Genomic DNA, 21,323 nt, shown 5'->3' on the forward strand with positions numbered 1-21,323 from the left:
TCTTTTTTATAACTGCTTACATAAAATCAAGCTTATCTTCTCTAGACAATTGTATGGCAACCTCAGAAGAGTGTGTATGTATGTGTGCATGTCTGTTAAATGAAGTATTTCCTTTGGTATGTCCTAGCACCACTTGCTTCTTACACTCAAAGCCAACATTTATTATATCTTCTATAGATTACTCAAATGTTAGATAGTAGGGTTTTTTCCTCATTGCTTTATGCTGCTGACTATTGTATAGAATCATATTAGTGTACATAAATATAAAAATCAAGGAAACTAAAATGTTCCCGTCAAAACCTGATCTGTATTTGTAACTTTAAAGGACACTGAACTGTATGATTGGACAGATGAAGCACATCTTGGCTGCAGAGCAAAGGAAGACAGATTTTAAACCAGAAGATGAGAACAATGTTTTGATTCAATATACTAATGTAAGTAAACGAAGTCTCAGCTCATCAGTATAGCTTCAAATGCTTGTGAGTGTTAGCAGCTACAAGCTGTTCCTTAGCAAACACACATGAGGCAACATGTGCATTTGGTCAATTTGCTTAGCTATTCTATTTTGAACTAAGCACCTCCAAACTCTGTTGTGGGCTGTTTTCTCAAGCTGAAAAGGCACATTAGCAGTTTTATATCTAGAGATAAAGATACAAATCAGTAGGTACTGGACAAATTGTCATATTCTTTCCTCTCCCAAGAGGCCCAGATTCGAACAAGGTTTTTAGCTGATAATTAGCTTACGCTATCAGTTTTGGAAAATCAGTTATCAGGTACTGTCTAGTGGCTGGGCACTTTTCCTGCTTAGAATGGCAGGAGCATGACAAAGCGTCATGGGTACGGCGAGAACATTCTTTGCTGAAGAACGTTGTTTCTGCCACCGAATCTGTCTGAATCCCAGCCTGCGGGCTGCTGAGAAGCCGTAGTGCAGAGTCACATTAGGCTCTTGTTAGGGAGCAATGCAGAGAGGAGTACAGAACAAACTGCGGTCAATGGGAAGAAGCGAGAGCATTGCCTGAAGGCCTGCAGCCAGGTGGGGATGGGAGAAGTGGAGCAGGAGGACGTAGGGTCTGGTACTATGTGGGAAGGGCGAAGATGCCTGCATGGCTGTTAGTTTGGGTTTATAATTGCAGCTGGCGACGTTTTTAATCACTTCCTCCCCCACCCATCCATTTAATTTGGGCTTCTAATTCAAACAAGGATCAAACTGAACTGATATGAACTAGAACTGAATTGAATATTGTCTTGCATCCATCCTTCTACTTGAATTTTTGCATCTTTATATGGCAAATAAAAAAAGGTTGGAAAATTATTAATTGGAAAATTACTAATTTCAATGATGTGTTGTGGGAATTTTAAAGACTTAGTGACTGACGTTCAGCTTATGATGTGGAAGCCACTTTGAGAAGAATGAATTTCTAGAAAGTAACTTACCTAATTATTTTTTTTTATTATTTTTTTCTTTAGGCTTGTGTTAAAGTCTGTGGCTATGTTAGAAAGCAGGTAGAAAAGATTAGAAATTCTATGGATGGTAAGAATGTGGACACCGTTTTGATGGAGTTTGGAGTTCGTTTTCATCGGCTTATCTATGAACACCTACAGCAATATTCCTACAGTTGCATGGGAGGCATGTTGGCTATTTGTGATGTGGCTGAATATAGGAAGTGTGCCAAAGACTTCAAGGTAAGCATGTACAGGTTGGTGACGTACAGCCATGTCAAAATTTTAAGGACTCTATTTTTAATCAGACCTTTTTTTTTTTTTGATAAAAATAGTTTGCTTCAGTTTGAACATCACCGTTTTGTATATTGGTGTTATATGTTCTGTTGCTATACCAGCAGTTCTTTATCATGTCCGAAAGAGCAGTTTCCTGATACCACTTATTGCTTGCAGGCTGTGTGTGTATATTGAAGAAGTGTTGAGTTTGCATTATTATGTGTTCTATGTGTAACTTGGCATGCATGCATGTGGCCATATATATATTTATGCACACATGAAGAGGGAATGATGGATGTAAATCATCTGTAGGGAGGAAGTATTTTGAGAATCTGGGTGGACATTGTGTCATAAGAGTTCAAGCAACTCTTAATATCTGTCTTTCTCTGTTTTTCTCTTAACCACAGATCGCTCTGGTGTTACAACTCTTTGATACCTTGCATGCACTTTGCAATCTTCTGGTTGTAGCCCCGGATAATTTAAAGCAAGTTTGCTCAGGAGAACAACTTGCTAATCTGGACAAGAACATCCTTCACTCCTTTGTTCAGCTGCGTGTTGATTATAGGTCTGCTCGTCTTGCTCGTCACTTCAGCTGAGAGCATGGAAAGAAATATTGTACCTTTGGCCAGGCCTCAGTTGTAGAAAGCACAGGGAATGATGTCTTATGAAACCACGGTTGTAACTTTTGTGGGATAATGACTGTTCAGAATGAAGCAGCAGCCATACTTAAACATGACTATGTAGAGGGTGAGCAGGTAAAAATCTGAATGAGATTTCATGTAAGCTAAAGTTCCCCCAGTGAAGAATTTTGCAACTCTACATGCTACTGACTTTTTTTTTTTGTTGGAAACATGTCGGTATAGGAAAGCAAGTGGTGCATTGAAAGTATTTTAGTCTTCAATATTGAATTATCAGATACCATTTGTTAGACTTGAACTACACAGCATAGCGTAGGTAATGGATTACATAGACTAGACCACTGTAAAAATGTTCTTCATCAATTTTAATGGCTTAGACTTCAGCACAGCTAATCATAATCAAATTATCTTTGATTGGTGTTTCTAAGTAATTTCTTTCATTTAAAATGTTATCCCGCACAATGTAATTTCTTGCTCTAATTAATTAGCTTGGAGTTTCTTTGAGATGTAGGAGTAAAAGCAACGCTATCCGAGAAGGATGTAATTTATTCATTGTGTAGCATTCTGAACAGAACTGAAGTGGTGAAAAGTTTTGGGGGTTTTTTTTGGTTCTTTGGCTTTGTTTTTTTGCACCTAGTAGTCGAGGGCCCACTGGAATGTATTGGCATTGTATGATCTGACATTCTTGTCTCTGTTTGATACTGGCACACTGAATTTTATATATGCTCCTAAAGTAAATGCAGCTGCCTCGTCTAAGGCATTCTTATTATGAGGTGAAGGTGCCCATTGCTGAGTTAATATAAGAAAACTTTCTCCTGTCTGTTTTTTTGTATGTAAATAAATTCAGATTGTAACGAAGTTAAAGGACAAAATGTGGGCCAGTTGTTCATATGTGGGAAGAATGGACAGCAGCTCTTGCAAAAAACAAGAGTTGAAAATTCCTGTGCTGAAGATAATTGATCCTCAGTGCCTGAGCAATATGAAATGTTGAAGTGTGCAGAAGCTTCTCCTCCACTGATCATAATTTTATTATTGGAGACAGGCTACTTTTGTGTCCATTATGCTCCAGCATTTATTCAAGGTGTTTCTGAGATGGACCCATAGTGTGCATATAGTGAATTGAAGCAACACTGGTGTTTGAAACATCTGGGGTAGATTTTCCACAAGCAGTTGAAAATTGTTGTAAATAGACCTTTGTTCAGAGCGAGCTCTTGTGGAAAACAGATTGGAACTGCTGTGGCCTGTGTCTTCGATCTGACTCACATAGTCTCTGAACAAATCATCTGTAACACTTTATTTCTACAGTGGACTCAGCGTAAGTTATGGAAACTTCTTTCCCCTCTTCAGAGCAGCATTTCGATGCATTTACTTTGAGTCGGACAAATGAAATTATTTTCCTCTTTTGTTAATGACTTCCCAGGTGTAGTCAGTATTGACAGGCTTGTGTGGACATTCTCTTGGTTAGTTGAGGTTCTTCTGCTTCATTTTGTATTTGCAGAGCATTAAATCAGTAAACAAGAGAATGGATGCCAGACTGTCTCAAAGTATTCGCCGAGACTGGCTGCTTTGCTGAGCTGCATAGCTCTGTTCCTTGGCCATGGCAAAGCCACAAAGAGCTTTGGACACTGGAGGAGGCACATGCTTGTACTGCTGCCATTTTTTTTTTTTTTTTTTTTTTTTTTTCAAAAGCTCTGATGTGAATTCAGATGATACCTCTGTTACCTCCGTAACTGAAAGCCAACAATTTTAAGGCTGTGGTTTTATTAACCAATACAAAACCTTTCTACAAAAAAGTGTCAATTTGTTAACACTTCAGAACAGTGAACATCGTCTGATGATTGCAGATCACAGAAGTGCTTCAGAATTTGTTGTATGATTGAATTATTTTAAGGTTGTATGAAATGTATTTACCATATTTCTTGCTTTATTAGCTGTGTTTTCCGTGCATATGCTCAGTGCAATATTTTCATTATGCCTGTTAACAGAAGGCAGCAAAAAGTAGGTGAATACTTAAAATTAGATATGTAAACTCTTACTCCATTAAAAAATTCCCTCCAGACACTTCTTTCATTTCATTTCCATGTTCTTCAAATATCTTTATACTCAATTGTATAAGCCCTTCTATTTAAAAAAAAAAATAAAATAAAAGCAGTTTTACTGACCAAATTTATCACTGGTGTGATCATTCCCTTTTCCTTTCCTTTAAAAAATCTCCCCATGCACACACTGAAAGAGTTTCTATTCCTAGAGAAGACTACGTTGTTGGTAAGTTTACAGTATGAATCGGATTGGGATGGGGCGGGGAACTATAATTTTCACACATTTTTAAGTTTGGAGCTCTTACAGCATGTAACTTGGGAAAATATTTCCAGTGGCTTCTGAGTACAAGAAAGTAGTATCCAAAATACAAATACACCTTCTAACGTTCATGTAATGAGTTAAAGTATTGCCTTTCTGATGCTCACTCCTAGAACGCAGGCATTTAACAGGCTGGCAGCCAAATGAGTGCCTGAGAGGAGGTGTGTATATCTGCGTGTAATTATGCTGTCTACGACTGGTGAAAATGGCTTTACAGTAAACTGTTGTAGGCTGGAAAATCAGCTGTGTTTTTCCAAGTCCTATAATTTATTAACATGATTTGGTATTGTATTGTGTTTGCGTATGCACAGAGGGCGGGAGGGAGTTCGTGTTCTGTAAGAACACTTCTCAACACCAAAATATAAAAAATTGGGAAATGGAAGTGCTTGGAAGAAGATCTAGATATTTAGAAATAGAGGGTAAGATGTGAAGGAGATATGAACCAGAAGGATGTGGAGAACAAGCAGTTTTAAATGAAGCAGCATAGCAGGTGGAAGGAGGAGGTTAGAATGTGATTAACAGAAACCTGGCATACACATCAACCTAGGAGAATAAGCAGGACTGGAATTAAAATCTCTTCACAGCTACGTCCCACCCTGAAATGAAGTGAGCCTCTAGAGGAGGGGGCTGGCTAAAATACTTTGCCTTGGAGCTGTTCGTTGACCTTGAGACCACTGGATTCAGCAGGACGAGGCCATCCGTATGCGAGTGTGGATCGGCTGTGAAGGATGGGTGGTGACGCTGTGGATGTGAGCTGTGCTTACTTCCACTGTGAGGAGTGGAGATGGATCAGCAATATGCAGTCTGACTGAAGGGGAAGGAGAACGGCATGAGCTGAGCTTCCAGTTTTCCTGTGAAGACTACAGTGATCTGGATGGCAAGTGACTGCTCGATTTGAGAATGGCATGGTACTGACAGGTGGCAGATTTGGTTGATCTTGTAATCAGGAAGAACTCGCCCCCACCTCCTTTTATTTTTCACAAAGGTATTTTAAATCATTGGTTGCTTAGGTGTTTAGCTACCACAGATAAATCACAATTTTGGTTGCCGAAGGAGCAATCCTCTGCCATATAGCTGGGGTGTTGTGAACGAGTGTTGTCTGAACTGATTACTCCATTTCTGTAGGAAATGTTGCAAATACGTGGCAAAAATGGTGCATCTTAGGAAGTGCCCTGAAGAGGGCAAGGCTCGTAGGATTCTTTGAGGGGTTGGGTACACGCTAGCCTGTTCTTCAGAAGCCCATAGCTCAAGGTTTCTCAGTCCTAATGTACTTGGTTTTAGGTGTCACGACAAATTCCAAAACAAAGGGTGCTCTTTGGATTAAGTGTCCATGGCAGTAACTCTTTTATTTTGGATTAGCACTTGAGTTGAACCGGTCGTGGATAGGGAAACCAGGCTGAAGTGATTTTTTTTCCTATACAAAGGAAACAGATAGCTTAATCGTTGTTCATCTAATTTTAGGTGCAGGTAGCAGTTCTTCTCATTTGCATTCCTTACCCCAGAAGCAGTAGGGAGGATAAGCCAGCTGTCAGCACCAAAAGCTACTCTGCTAGAGGGCAACAGAAAGGTAGGAGCACCTTTCCTGTCCTTATGTTCTGCTGGATATTGTCTTCTAGGAATTCTTTCCACCACCACCTCTGTGCTAGTTGCAAGTGGAGATAGATTTCTGTTTTGCTATCTAGACGGGAGTATTTTCTCTCTGGACATCAAGGCTGGCACGTTGTCTGCTTTTCCTTTCCCAGTGTTTCTGCACCTGTTTTAAGGAAGGGAGGGAGCCAGATCTCCTGCCCAGTCATGTTCACTGCTTTGCTTGTCTTTTTTTCTCTGTTCTATTTTCTTTCGGTGGTAGGAGGTTTCTATGCTGTGTCTTCTGCTTATCTTAGAGTGGGGAAGCAGCTGTGTTTGCCCGTCGTCTTTTTCTCTTGTATGGGCCACTGCTTACTCTGTGTCAATACAGCGCTTAGTTTACGTGGAAACTTTGGCTTCTACTTTTATTCTGTTAGCCTTATGTCCTTGTGCCCTGTTTTCCTTTCCAGATCTCGAGATTGTACTATCCCTTCCCCTCTGTTACCACACTACGAGAGAGAGAAACCTTTAACTTTGCAGCATGGCTTCTAGGAGACTTTTACTTACTATATAGTGGTTCTTCATCCACATGTAGCCTGGTAGGAGGAGGAGTTAAGCTCCCTTCCACTTTATTCCTCTATCCTCCCCATATTCCGTCATCTCTGCAGGTCTCTGTTTCCTCATGCTCTCTCCTGACCTGGCTGTGCAGTGCATTATATTGAAACTTCATGTAAGGGACAAGCCATGGGGGTAAAAGTGTCAGGTACCTCAGTTTCAGCGTCCATTAGGTAACGTGCCAGGAAAGTAACATGAAATGTGAAGTTGAGCTATCTCTGAATAATAGCTTTGAGAACAGCTTAATAAACCAAAGTGAATTGGTTTGATACTTGAGGGTCAAGATATCTTCAAAGTTTATTTGTGATTTATTGATTTGTATTTGAAGTTCATCCTGATATGGGATGAAAATAAATTTGAGACTTCCTTATAGCAGTCCCAAATCCTGCTCATCTGCACTGCTGCTTCCCCTCTGTGAAAAAAGCAGACCTTGGAGCTGATGCTCTGACGCTGGCTGAGCCGCGGGCTGTGGCCGTTCCTACCCTTGCCGTGATGAAGCCTGTCCTGGTCCCAGATGGGCTGTCAGGGGTCAGCACGCACATTCTCTGCCTGCCCTTGCCCTTCCCTGGTTGAATAGTTTCAGCATTGAGTAGCATGAGGCTTTTGTGTCACCTTTGTGCTACAGAAGAGATCTTTGCTTGTTCTGCGTAGGGTGCCCGAAAGGGTCCAGTAGCTCCAAACTAGTTTGTCATCCTCGGAGGGTCGGAATTGTCCCACCCCAGTCATGTAATGTTGGAGCAGAGCCTGTGTGACTGTCTCATGAGACACTTAGCTCTAAGTGCTGCCTTGTTCAGTTAATATTCCAATATACAATATTGTTTGAAAGTGAGCGTTTTTAAATTTTTCTTGCAGTGTTAAAGTTTCTCTCTCCTCTTTCACTAAAACCCAAAATTGTCCATAAGGCTGCTGGAGCCATAGCATAGAGAAACAAATGCTGGTTTAGGAAACGAACATCACAGCAGCAGTGGCTGTTGCTGAAAAGCTTCCTTGTGGTGTGTTTTGTTTATCTCACACCTGGATTTAGCAAGGGTAAAGGAGAGAATGGACTAAGAGGTGTCGGTCCTTTTCATTCCTTCCCTTTGTGTGTACAATGTGGGTCTGTAAGTTTTTGGGGCTGTCTCTGCTCCCCACCTCTTGGTCGGCTGGCTGTTTGCACCACAGTCTTTCTTTGCAACGTATTCACCTTAACCTCACCTCATCTGTTCCCCGGGCTGCCCTTGTGCTTCTCAGCCCTGTCCCAGCTTCACTTCTAGCCAAGGATACGTCCTGGCACAAACGAGCCCTTACAGCATCTTGGTTGTATGTCTGCTTTTCCCATTTTGATCATCAGTCTGATGACGACAGGAGCTGTTGTTCTACCAAGTGTCCGGCCTCAACAAGGCCACCTCTTTGCTTGAAGAGAGAGGTGAGACTGTGGAGAGAACGTGTCCCCAGACTTGAGCCACAGGTAGATAAACTGCACGGTGTCAGGGTAAATAGCTCCTGCTGACAGACTTGGTTAAGGTTCAGCTCAGTTGATGCTGCCAGTTGAAGATGGTCATTTTGAACTCTACACTGTTCTGACCCGTGGTGTTTGAGTGTTGTGGAGAGCCAGCTAATGTGAGCTTGTCTTTGAAACATTTTTATAAGATTCATTTTACTGTAAACAATTCATTAAAATTACTTGCTAAGTCTTAGACAAGTGGATTTTTGAAGGTTGCTCATTTTGCTTATCCACCCAAAGTCAATTTGAGTATGAATATATAACATTTTACTCATAATGGTAAATAACTTCAGAGAAGAGACATTTATTCTGGAGGCAGAGATTCAAACTAGACAGCAATGATGCATTACAAATATATAATTATTTGCACTAATATTTGAGCAGGTGGAATGGATTAGTACATGGTCAACATTGCACTGCTGATAACATGTATTTTTCTATATTAATATGTACTGTGCAACATGTATTAAAATTGTCAATAATTCATTTTAACAGAGATAGCAGTATTTATATTGCTGTGTTCTACAGACAGCAGAGTGAATTGTTAAAATGTGCAAAGCTGGGCTAGATTTAACTTAACTTTGTTTCCCAGTGTGCATGTTTTTAATTTCTCATAAAAAAAAAAGAACAACACCCTTCAACCTAGAAAGACTTTTTCTTTTCCGTGGAATTTCTAATCCAAATCACTTTCACTCCTGCTCTCACTAGCTGGTCGGGAAACATCTTGAAATGAGACTTCCAAGACACTCAGCCCAGCCCCTTGTATTAATACTGAGATACAACCTCGGTTTAAATGCTTAAGAGGTAGATTCCCTCTGTGGATTTTCTTGAATTAACTGAAGATCACTGATATATCTTTTTATTTTTAAGATGTTTTGTCTTCTGCTGTTAGTTGTTGTTTTTCCCTCTTAATGCATTTTTCTGGAAGGCTCTGAGGATGAAGTTAGTTGGTTTAACCAGTGAATGTATCTCCTTTCATAAAGGAGGATCGAGAGGAGAGATTCCTCTCTGCTCTTTGTTGTCACTGGAAAATCCCATGTTAAGCAGAAAGTGCAACATGGGGTGAGCCACTAAGTTTTAGAGGGGCATCTTGAATCATGTTGTCTGCAAGTGTTTCTTGACAGCTGTTTTGTTCTGAGATGCAGATATGGGGTTGTATTCAGGAGGAAAAAAAAGGGGTTTTCTTGCTTTTCCCTCCCAGGGATGTCTGTCTGCAGGCAGGCAACTGAGTTGCATGCAGCAGCAGAGTTCAAAGCAGCCAGAATCCATATATCCATCTGTAGACTTTAAACTGACTTCCCTGTCCAGCCAGACACAAGTTCAACTGGACTAGTGAATCTCTCCATTTTTGTGTCTTTTTTTAGTACTTGCTGATATATATTAATCTCAGAAGTGGCTGTGAGGATGGATTGCTCCTTTCCCTTTTCTAGGTAACTTCTTTATTCTGCAGTAGTGTATTACATTTGAAAAGCTTCTTTAAAAGTGTAATGGCATCCTTCTGTGGTGTCTGAGCAGCTGCTGTAAATGCCTGCATGAACAGAGCCCCCAGTTGAGATTAAAGAAAAGAAAGTCTTGCTTAGCTGTTGAGAATCAACTTGCTATTTTTTAATTTACGTTTTTCTTCCTGCAACAGCGAGAGCCTTAAACAGTAATTTTGAGGCAGGACTTGAAGCCCAGGTCTTCTGAAAGAGGCCAGAAATAGCCAACTTACGTTTGCTCAACGTATAGGGCACTGTGCCAAATTCACTGCTGGTGTGAGCAGCTGTAACTTTGCCAGCTTCAATGAAAATATGAATTTTTAAAAGTCCATAAGCACGTTAGACACATACCTTTGTCTTTCCACAATTAGTTTTGTTGCTTACATAGCATGAGGCTTTCTGTAGTACATAATCCAATGCCTAAATATAGTAATTCCAATGCACTTGAGATCAATTAGATTTGTACTTTTAAACTCAGTTTTGTCTATAAAGATAATGTTATAGTGCTGAAGGGATTTGATATTTAAAGTGTCTGAACAAGTCTAAGTGGCTCTTGGGCATTATAATTTTGATTTAGCTGCTTTTAGCCCAATCGCTAATCAAATTAAAACCTACCATGACTGGTGTATAACTCAGAGCAGACGGTGGAGCGTGTGTAGCTGATAGCACTTAATTTGTTGGCAAGTTGGGAGCTAAGGTGGTGCTTTTGTTAGCAACAAAGAATGCCTCTTTTCTGAAAATTGAGAAGTCGGTTAAGGTGGCTTTTGGGGAACAAAATGACCTATGTCCCAGGTGCCAGTAGGTGGTGGTAGCCGCTACGGAGATGGGCAAAGATCACTCTGAAGTCTTTATACTACAGAGGCACGTTGCTTTACAGGAAATTACTTTATTTGGTCTTGATAAATAACAATCCTGTAAGAATAATGCTGCCGGTTGTGCGTAGGGAGGAGGGGAAGGGTGTGAAAGAGCTGTCAGCTTCCCTCTGGGAAATTATTCCAGAACGTGCCCTCAGTTCAGACCACCAAAGGGAGAATGCCTCATGCGGCAGCGATATGATCCAAAACGTAGTTTGTTTCCCATTTAAGACACTGCGCACATTGAGAAAACCCAGGCTATTCTTTGTACAATTCGTAATTCTCTCCATGTTGGTGTTTTCAATTCAGACCCACTGTAAGAAGTAATGAACAGGAAGGTGGGCAGTTTTTCTGTTTTGTTTCATGTGAAAATGGTACATTTAGCAATGTTAGGGGCCTAGCTTAAAAAGAGAAGGCAAAGAATAATGATTCAACAGGAGTGCTTAGTGCTCAGCTGTTCAGTCACATTGCGAGGGCAGAAATCAACAGCAATACCAGCTAAAGAAGAGAGTTCATCTGGGTTCTTTATTTCCAGGGCTGAATAAGGTCCTAATCAGGCTCAGGAAATGTCTGCCCTTTGCTCTTAGAAACTCAGAAGAGTCTGTCAACTTGGTTGAAAGAATTGCGTGAGTTAGAGTGTGCTGTCAGATACACTCTTACACTTGTCTCAAACTTTGAATTGAAGTGTACTTTTCTTTAAGTACCAGCAAATTGCTTCATGCCATAAAAGATGAGCAATGGCTCTCATTCCTGAGCAGAACTTGCTCTGTATAAAATAGGCATAGAAAGAACTAGATGCGCTGAGGAAGCTAGAGGACAGTAACATAATATTTTTTAATTTTCTGTTTTGATTTAGTGGCATGTTATTTTTGGATGTCAGGCTATGTGGATTCCAAAGGGAAAATGAAACCAAGCTAACTCTGCGATGAAAGAAGAATGTAGAAGACAACACAGCTAGTCTGCACTGCCATGCAAGACATAATTGGAACCAAAAGAGGCAAAAGTGGAGCAGTTCTTAAGGCGTGGTAACATCATGGGGGACTGATACCATCAAATTCCCATTCTGTGAATTTAAATGTGTATTGTGCTAATTGCATAGGCTCCCTATAGCATGGACTAAGAGAGATGGGAGCTATTCCAAAGCCTGATTCACCCTGACATAGAACTAAAGCAGGACAGATGATTTGCTTCCTAGAAAAGTCTTAGTTGCTTCATCAGTCATGAAGGGACTCAAGCCACTTGTTTAGACCAGCTAAAATGAGATGCCTAAAGAGTAAGATGTCCTCACCTACTTGCAGAGGCCAGGGAAGCCCACTGATGTTATTTTGACCCCTGAAGACTCTGTGTAATGAATTCAGCTCTTTCAGCTTGCTTGGCTCATTAGATTTCATTTTCCGTGGCAAATGGAAGAATCTAGAGCTGATTTTGTTTCATTTGGAAGTCTAGTGGTAGACTTCAGAACGGAGAATTTGGTAGCCAGCAAATCTGCCTTTCAGTGGGTAGTAGTTGTCTTTACGAAGGCTGCACAGTAACTCTGGCTGCTATGGCACAGCACTGCTTATGGATTTGTCTCCAGTGACAGTGCTGTGTGAAGAAACCCGTTAGCGTACATGGTGATGCAGGCATGAAAACTGTGCTTCCTAAATTGCTTTGATCTTGGTCTCTTTGGTGATCTCAAAGCCAAGGGATGAGTCTTTTCTGGAGGAGACATTCTGTTGTGACTGATGAAGAAAACAAGCAAATGGAGGAACAAGAGAAAAGAGGTTAAACTGGACAAAAGGCTTGGACTCAAATCTGAAGAATGCTTCCTTTATTTCTCTTTGCTTTACTCTAAACAAGTCTTTGATTTCTTTAATCTGACACTGGCTAACTTCAAACAAAATGAGTTTTCTTCTAGCTTGGTTCCCTTCTGCTTGGCATCTCTCTCCTTCCACACCTGCTGGTCCTTGGCAGAGAAGAACAGGCCCTCTCATTTTGCTCCCCCTTGGATCCCAGCTCTGCCTGCATGAGTGACAGCTGCTGTCTGACCGTTTGGTCGACTGATGATTGTGCATTTGTTGAAGACTGCACAATGAGGTACAACACAAGTTAGACAATCTACAGATGCCATCCATCTGTTCCATCACTGCCTTCTTGTAGAAATGGATTTTCGTCTGTTGTCCTTGAAAGTTTCTTTTCTGGATCTCTTCTTCCACACTGAACATAGTGAACTTCCCTTCACAGGTAGAGTTCTGAAGTGCTGGCCATCATCTGAGGGGCTTCTCGGGCTTTTTGATATTTCAGAGCTGCTCTGGCTGTCTGCTGGGGTACACCTCCTGTCTCTCTGCTTCCATCAGAGCTCTGGTTGAGCTGCCCTTATATGTCCTCACTACTTTCACCCTCTTGTTTTCCAGATTCTGTCTTCTAGCTAATGCTGGTCAGGTTGTAACAGAAGTAATCTCTGCTGTCCTTCCCAGGGGAACTGCAGAATTGGAGAATTTTTTTTTTCCCTGTGCAACAATGAATGGTATTATTAGCCATTGTATTTGCCCATCTCTGTCTTATGAACTGTGAACCACAAAACATCTTTTTGTCAAAGGACCACTTGGGCTTCCTGATCCATTTTTTTTTTTTTTTAAACCAGTTCCCTCAGGTTAGAACTTTGAGAGTCCTTAAAGCTGAAGGCTACCACCACCATCAAGGAGAAATTATTTATCTCCTTCTGAAGAAAATCCTGGATTTGGCTGGACATCCTCTCACATGTCCAGTCTCTCCTAGGGTGCTTCCATCTGACCTGCCATTCTCCTTCCAGTCTGCCTTGGGCCTACCTTACCTGGAGGCAGTTTTGATCCTCAGCACTCCCTCCCCTCTCTTCATCCCTCCTCCCAAGCCACCACACACTCTTCAGCCAAGGCGTACTTGGCAGGATAGGCAGGAACTATTCCAAGAATAGGATCTTTACCAGTCAAGCAGTTGCTTGTCATCTTGTCCCCTCCTGATTCACAGGTGTCTTTGAGCTTCCCCGTCTGGCAACACAGGAGGCAACTGCTAACAGAGCCTAGTTGATTCAACTCAATAAAACAGAAGAATTTGGAATGACAGGATGAAAGATCACCTTTTTGCACTGTGGTACCCTGAAGGCAGGCTACCTATTCTGCAGAATCTTGAAAAATGGGGTTCACTTTGGCCTTGATGGAATGAAATATGGATCCTGTCCAGCCCAAGGTTGCCTTGTTGTCTTTAATGTTATATTAGCTGGTTCATGGTATTGCTGTCTGTCTCCTGTACCTATTGAGCAGTACGCCATAGACTGTGCCAGTTTATCATATGTGAGCTTAATTTTTGTTGACTTGGATTTTTCTGTAGGCTAAGCTTTGCAGTTGGCCAATTCAACTATGACTGTACTTAGCTGCGTGGCAAGTATAGGTCTTACTCCTTGTATTCCTAGGTATATGATAGACACAGAATAATTCAGGTTGAAAGGAACCTCAAAGTCATGTGGTCCACCCCCCCTACTTTTAACGTAGGGTCAGCGTTGAACTCAGGCCATAAAGAACAATGGGTTTAGCAGCGCTGAAAAGAAGGTGCAGAGACTGATTTGCTGATTGTGTATAACTGAGTCCTATATTGTTATGGGGGTGTTAACTGCTTTTTTGTGTAAGGGTCCCTCTTTGAACAATGGAGTAAACCAAGTCAGGTTTCCTGGGGAATGATGTCCAACAGGTTCCTCCCCCTGAAGACTCCTAACACTCCCTTAAATTGCTCTGGAGTACCCTCTGTGCTATTCTGTGCTCCCCAGCTTCTGAGTGGATGAGTGGCCATCTGTGTTGTGGATCCTTGTGAAATATACATTAACATCTCACATATCTCTCATATTAACATACATGCTAACTGGAAACCAGTTCACACATTTCAGCTGGTCAACAGATGGGGTAAAGACCAAACTACTGTTGGGCTTGCTCTGTAGCCTTTGTTTTAGGTGAGGCACTGTATTTCTGAACTTTGCATAAATATTTTGCACAAAATTTATTGGGGCATATTTTTTTTTAATCTTCCATGCCGCTGCTGCATTTGATTGAAATGGACTAATGGGTTAAAAAAACCCAACCCCTAGAAATTCAGAGAGAAGGATCAGTTTGAATATATCCATGGAGAGACCCTGAGATTACATGCTGGTTTCAGTTTAGGGAGAAGTTTTATGTATAGTCCCTAACATAGGAAATTGTGAAGTCTGTAATGGAGGTGACATGCAAGGTGTTGCAAGATCTGTTAAAGAAGCAGCTAGTCCTTTACCAGGTAACTGCTGAAAAGTGCCTTAGCTGTTGCCTCTAACTGATCTCCTAGGAAAAGCAGTCTGTAGGGCTATCGGATTATGAACTCGAATAAATCACAGATCCTCGGGTAACAACCCATCTCCAGTTCTCACTAGGTTTTCCACCTGCCAGCTAGCATCGCCTCAGTCGCACCTAGTTTAAAGCTTAGCTGGTCAACTCCACTTGCAAGTGAGGTTCAGTCAGACACTGGCTCAGAGAATTGGGGTTTGCTTGGCCAGATCAAACTGAGACCCTGAACTCCCCATGGAAAGTGATACAGAGTTATTTCTGTGCAGCAGTCCAAAGGCATAAATGTGAAGTAACTGGTTTCCAGACTTGAGGGCTTAATCTTTATTGCAGTGTTCTGCAGCAGCACGGAACTCAGGGTGGATTTGTTAAGCAGATGTTTGCCTGAAGTTCTTCATGGGTAGAATACTTCCCAAAAGGCAGAGGACACTGGGTTGGATACTGCGAATGAGGGGTTTGTTTGGTGAACAGGCTCATGTGACAGTGAAAAACGTGTTTTGGGGCCACATCACGCGGAAGGGGAAGTGTTGTTAAGCTGCAGAGTAGGAGGTGTGCCCTCTAGAGAGGTTCCTGTGGAAGTGGGGCCCTGATGGGAATGTCTCTTCCCTCCTTCTCCTTGCCCAAGTGCGATCCAGTGCTGTGCTTTCTGTCCGGATGGTGGGTGAGTGAGGGAGGCTCTCTTAGTCTGTGTTTCTGATATTCAGGCTAGCTCGGGTACTGCTTGTATGAAGGGCAGTCCCCTTTTTATATAAGAACAGAAAAACAACTTTAAAGCATATTTAGAGTAGTAACTTCTTGATTCAAGATGGACACTAGCCATCTTTTGAAGTTCCTGGGCAAGGAAGGAAAATATGAAACGCTTCCCCAAGCATTTTAGTCACTGAAGTTCCTGATTCTCTAAGGACAGCTTTCCCTCCTCCTCCCTCCCCCCAATCCCTCTGAAATTTGGTGGGGTTTTTTTTTTACAATGTGACTGTCATCTGAGGTTGGAGGAGTATGGCTGCTGACCTCTCTGTCCAATACACAAGGGAGGGAAGGTGCCTCACTCATAAACCAAGCAGAGAAACAGTTAAGCATCTTAAGCTGTGTAAGCAAAAAAGAGAAGAAAGTTGCCAACATAGTTTTGACAAAAGACAGGAAAATGACAGGCTGTTTGGGGTATGCAAAAAATTTTTCCTTTCATACATATTGACAGCCAGAGGGGGGTTATTATTGAGAATATGGGTAAAGTTACTGCCAGTTTCTGCTGGTACTCATGTTTAAAAAGAAACTATGGAAACCAGGAGTAGGAATATTAATTAAGTTCAAATTTGGAATGCCTTTGCCAGGAGTGGCTGCATGAATTCAATGAAGCAGCCTGTTGGGTTGCAATTCACTATGTTGTTTGCAATGTAATAGAATGCTGAACTTTTCATAAATTAACATGTTGTTTCAATAATCTGATTAAAAGGTTATATGTTGATAAGATTAGCCTTAGCTGAGTTTTTTCCCCTTCTTACTTAAAGAACCAGTGTATATTTTCTTTAATCAGTATGCAGCCATAAACTGTACCTTGGGGGCAAAAGCAATGACTCATTTAGATTGTGGAAGTGGAGATGAAGTTGTTGCAGCTGTAACAGTTTACACCAGTATATGACCCTGGTCCCCAGATTCTGGTGAACGTCTGAGTTATAAAGATACTCAAAAAATATTGATTTTTGAAACTGATTTTCATTAGCTGTGGAAGTTGATTTAATCCTATTTTTGTAGACTAGGATAACAGTGATGATACTTTATTATCTTCTAGTTTGTCTTTTTCTTCCTTATAACTTGACTATATTACATGCCATCTGTTGAAAAATGTTCTAAATGTACATGTGTCTCAAAATATACATATATACAGAGAGAGAAGGGGAAATACACTCCTAAACAGATGTAGGAAGAAACCTTTACTCGTAGAGGATCATCTCCTAGGACTTTTGAGGTATCTGCAATGGAAAGCTGAGTAGACTCAACACTGCAGCATCCAGTTTAGAAACTCAGACCCACAGAAGTGTCAGGGTGTCTAAATCCCATTGTTTTAATTGAAGAGTCTTTACATGCCTGAATAACTTTAATGGATCTGTGCCGTAATGTGGCATCCCTTAGTGCTCTGCAAGCATTAGCTGAGTCCACGAGGATGGATGTGATGATGAGCTGTATATTGCTGTCTCTGGTAGTAGCCAGAGAAATGGAAGCACTGAACCACAGATGGAAATGCCTTCAAACAGAGCGGACAGGTCCTTGTTCGTGTAGAGAGCTACCCTCTCTACCTAATTCCCTGTGTACCTTCTCTTCTACATGGATTTAACCACGCTGGAGTCCCACAAATGTTCATGTGTCCAGCTCTCCATATAACTTACATGTGCAGGTACCTCAGTTGGCATGAGAGTTTTTGAGCAGAAATAACCAAAAGCGCAAGAAAGACCTGAATTTTACATCAAATAAGGAAAACCACATACCTGTTTACCTGGAAAATCAGGTACTAAGTGAGAAGTTAAGAGCCAAACAGAGCAGCCGGGTCAGTTAACTGTTCCTGTAAATTATTCCCAGTTTATCACCCAATTCTGGCCTGAGTTCACCGAACTGTCGTGCATATTCAACATTAAAATTTGTTGACCAATCGCCCTCTGCCATGACGTTTTCCAACAGCGAAGGAGAGACTTTCGAAGTGGCAACTGTAGCTTTTCAGAAGTGTCTTGTAGCTCAACCAGGGGAACCCAGGAGAAGTGGTGGAGGGAGAGGACAGAGCAGGAAGGTGGAGTGTTGGCTGTCTTGCGTGCACGAGGACAGGTGGAGTTATCCATGAGATGCTGCTCTGTTTTGAGGAGTACAAGAAAATACATTCCAAGTCATTCTCTCAAAAGCCTTCATGTGAAAGGCAGTGCTTCAGGAAGGCTGCCAGCTCTGTGTAAGAATAGAGTAGCTGCTCTGGTTTTTAACTGCCTTACATCTTTGTGAGGAGAATGGTGACTGTGTTCAGAAAGCACTTATTAAGCCAAAAATAACCCCCCATTTTTCTGTGAAAAGCGAGTTATAAATATAATCACAGTCAGCAGTAGATCTCGAATCTAAATTGTATGCTTTGCTGAGACTTTTTTCTTCCCCAAACAGAGGTTAGCGGATGGCAAAGATGCACTTCCCCGAGATGGTGGAAGGGAGGCAGCCTTGTTTCAAGTAATGCTGCTTCTGGGCGGTAATCCAAAATGCACAGTAGGCAGAAGTTAAAAGGAAGTGCTTGCTTTTAGGTTTTTAAACTATATCCCTTAATCCTGGGTGATGATTGACAATCATGATTTAGAGTACGAGGTGCCCCTTTCTAATCTGGCAAGTTTGATGTTATTTGCGTATCTAGTATGGCTTTATTCAACTAAAACTAAATGGGAGCCTGTGCAATTGATGCCACGTTTCAGAGAGGAGTCCTGGACTGGGAGTCTGTTTACAGATTAGTGGATACACAGTATCCGTAGTACTGGCCTTTTTTAATGTGCATGTGTGTGTAATTTAAAGACTGCAAAAGACAAATTTACAATTAAAATGTTTCTTGCTGGGTAAGAATAATAGCGGGAGACATTTAACATAATTTAACTCACCATGAAGAGAAGCCATATACAAGATTATATTAATCTTAGTTTGATAATTATTGTAAAATAAGAATACATGTTTGTATTTCAGAATGATATAGAAACTATCATTTATTGGCTTTGTGGTTTTTATTGTAACATATGTGCTTGATCTTAGTTTCAACAGAAATGCTTCTCTTCTTGATGAAGTTTGCAGTAAGTGAATGTGAAATGAAGAGGATGAAACAGTTAAGGAGTATTTGCCCATGTTTGGTTATTTGTAAAGGTGAGGTGACACTTCTTATCTTCTGTGATCAGTAGCTTTTAAATCAATTTTGCAAGAAGAAAAGAAGTAATAGATCATGATACATTAGAAATGGCAAACAGAGGAAGTGTTTGAAAAAAAGCTGGATATGACTGAAGCATGTAAAGCTTTGCAGCATCTTCTGCATTTTATGGGGTTTACTGTTGATTTACCAAACACAGGCTAGCTAAGACGCACAGTCTTGCTGACTGAAGCTTGGCATGTATATTTAGCATTAATCACAAGCAGCTGTGGTGGAGGGAAACCTTCCTTCTAGCCAGCCAGATTATATTAGATTAAAATCATCCATATGTAAGGTGTTGCAAAACCTACTACTGGGGCGGGAGGGAAATCACATTATACTTGCAACTAGATTAACACAGGGATTGAGCTGACAAATAATTCTCTCCTGCTTTTTATTTTGTCGGGTGGGAGAAATAAAATGTTGCTATGCCAGTGAACAGCCTCGACGAGGCATGCTGCTGTAATTGCTTTGGACACACACGCCGGCTCCTCGAGTGGACGGAGGATCCCGGCAGAGCCTGGTGCCATAGGATATATGTGTGTTTAAACCCCAGTTACACAACCCCATCTGCAGGGAACGCAGCTGCCTGTGAGCCAGGACAGGCAATTAGTGGATGATGGTGGGTGCATCGTTTTGCACCTTGGATGCTGGAGAAGCTGACTGTCAGCTGGCTGAGGGGGGAGCCCACTGTTGGGACAGTGCCTAGGGTAACATCAGCTGGGGGAATCGGCTGCACTCGACAATAATCCGGTGTACCATGCGTCGTGAGAGCGCGCTGCCGTGAATGGGGCGTAAGCACGTGCTGTGCGCTTGCAAAACTCATCTGGGAGGGCAGGAATATTTTCCTTCGTGGCTTGAGACTGTCAGCGGAGGACAATACGTGATGTTTTTGGTACTGTCCTAGAGAAACAATAGCTCAGTAAAATATTGCATAGAGCTAAGGAGCGGAGGGCAGGGGGGCTGAGCTGGATTTGCATAAAGCCAGTGTTGGAATTTGGTTGCCGGTGGGGCAGAGGGAAGCAGGGGGCTATAGAATTCACTCTCTTGATCGTGAATAGCACCGGGGGCTCCACGTTGAACTACTGGGATGGAGTCGTGGTGGGCCTGGGCATGCTTCCAGCACACTCTGTCACAGAGGAAATTCCTCTCTTCAGTAGTTTTGTTTGAGCAAAGAAGACAGGGCCGGGATCCTGATTATCTGGGGCTCTTGGGGAACCCATCTTTATTGTCATCTTGTTACAGGTGTTACTGATTTTCCCCGCATCCCACTCCATAACCTCTAACAACATCAGATTTTGGGACACCATTGGACCCTCTCTGAACCAGGTCTAAGGCTGTATTCTGGCATCTGTTCATTCCTATGCTAAGAGCATGTCCTTAGCACTTTTCCAGTCTCATGCATTGAATGTGAAGCTCAGAGGTGGCTCCTGCTCGCTGAAATCGAAAGCCAGCCTCCCATACGCTTGCAGTGCATTGCTGCTGCCCCATGCTGCTCTCCTATCTTGTGAGCCAGCTGTAGCTGTTGTGAGAAGGGTCTTGGGCTGTGAGAAGGACCACAGTGCTGTACTCCAGCTTGGGTACTGTGTCCCTGCAGCATCTTGTGCTCTCCCTGAGGGAGGCATGTTGCTGGGTTGCAGCTGAACACTCAGCCCTTCCTGGTCCTCTGACTCGCACGATGAGAAATGTCACGTGTTGGGAAAGAAAAATCTTGAGAAGGTCTGGTCTGTTACTTAGGAAATAAGGTCCAAGTGGTGAGTGCCTGTGGAATAACTGTTTACCATCCACACCGAGGTGCTGGGTAACAGCAGGGTGGCCAAAGGAGCAAGGGGACTTTGTCAGAGCATACCCAGCTGCAGTTTTGACATGTTTGTTATTAGACCTTGATCCCTATGTGCAGGGTAGAATGACTAGGATACATGGTTACCCCGGCCCTCTCCAGGCTCGAGAGGAGAGTGTGTTTGGGCCACAGTCGAGGGTTTCTGTCTTGGGCACTGTCTCCATGCTGCTGCTAACAGACTTTCTCTTCTGCTCCTTTTCTCTTCTACTGGTTGGCCAAAAGATGACCGCTTCACCCACCAACAACATGCTTTCCTTTCTCTGCTTTTTGTTTGTACTGTGCCCCCTTCTCGCATTGTCAATCCACTTCCTTCTTCAGTCTGCTTCTCAGCTAATTTTTATTTTCCACCTGGCTTACATTACCTAAGATCTAGTGGCATAAGAAGTTGGAGTCCTATCGCGCTCAAAGAGCTCTATCTGCAGACTTACTGTTGTACTTTTTCTAACATAAGGTCTGTATTATGTATTTGAAGAACATGGTAGGGTCTGAGAGTTGTCTTTATGCTTGCAGAGCTGATATGGTCTCCAACTAAGTCCTATGGGTGATAAC

General features: G+C 42.0%; 1 protein-coding gene across 2 annotated transcripts in view; it reads left to right on the forward strand.

Moving 5' to 3' along the window:
- EXOC5 (exocyst complex component 5) overlaps window positions 1–4,520 on the forward strand; it is a 30,660-nt gene extending 26,140 nt beyond the window's left edge. For both annotated transcript variants that reach the window (XM_075427040.1, XM_075427041.1), the window contains 3 exons: window positions 326–434; window positions 1,468–1,683; window positions 2,124–4,520. In XM_075427040.1, the coding sequence (XP_075283155.1) occupies window positions 326–434; window positions 1,468–1,683; window positions 2,124–2,312 (514 nt within the window). In that variant the 3' untranslated portion in view covers window positions 2,313–4,520. The remainder of the gene's footprint in view (window positions 1–325; window positions 435–1,467; window positions 1,684–2,123) is intronic.
- The last annotated feature ends 16,803 nt before the right edge of the window (window positions 4,521–21,323 follow it).

This window comes from Opisthocomus hoazin, chromosome 7 (genome assembly GCF_030867145.1).
Source record: "Opisthocomus hoazin isolate bOpiHoa1 chromosome 7, bOpiHoa1.hap1, whole genome shotgun sequence".
In the NCBI taxonomy this organism is placed as follows: domain Eukaryota; kingdom Metazoa; phylum Chordata; class Aves; order Opisthocomiformes; family Opisthocomidae; genus Opisthocomus; species Opisthocomus hoazin.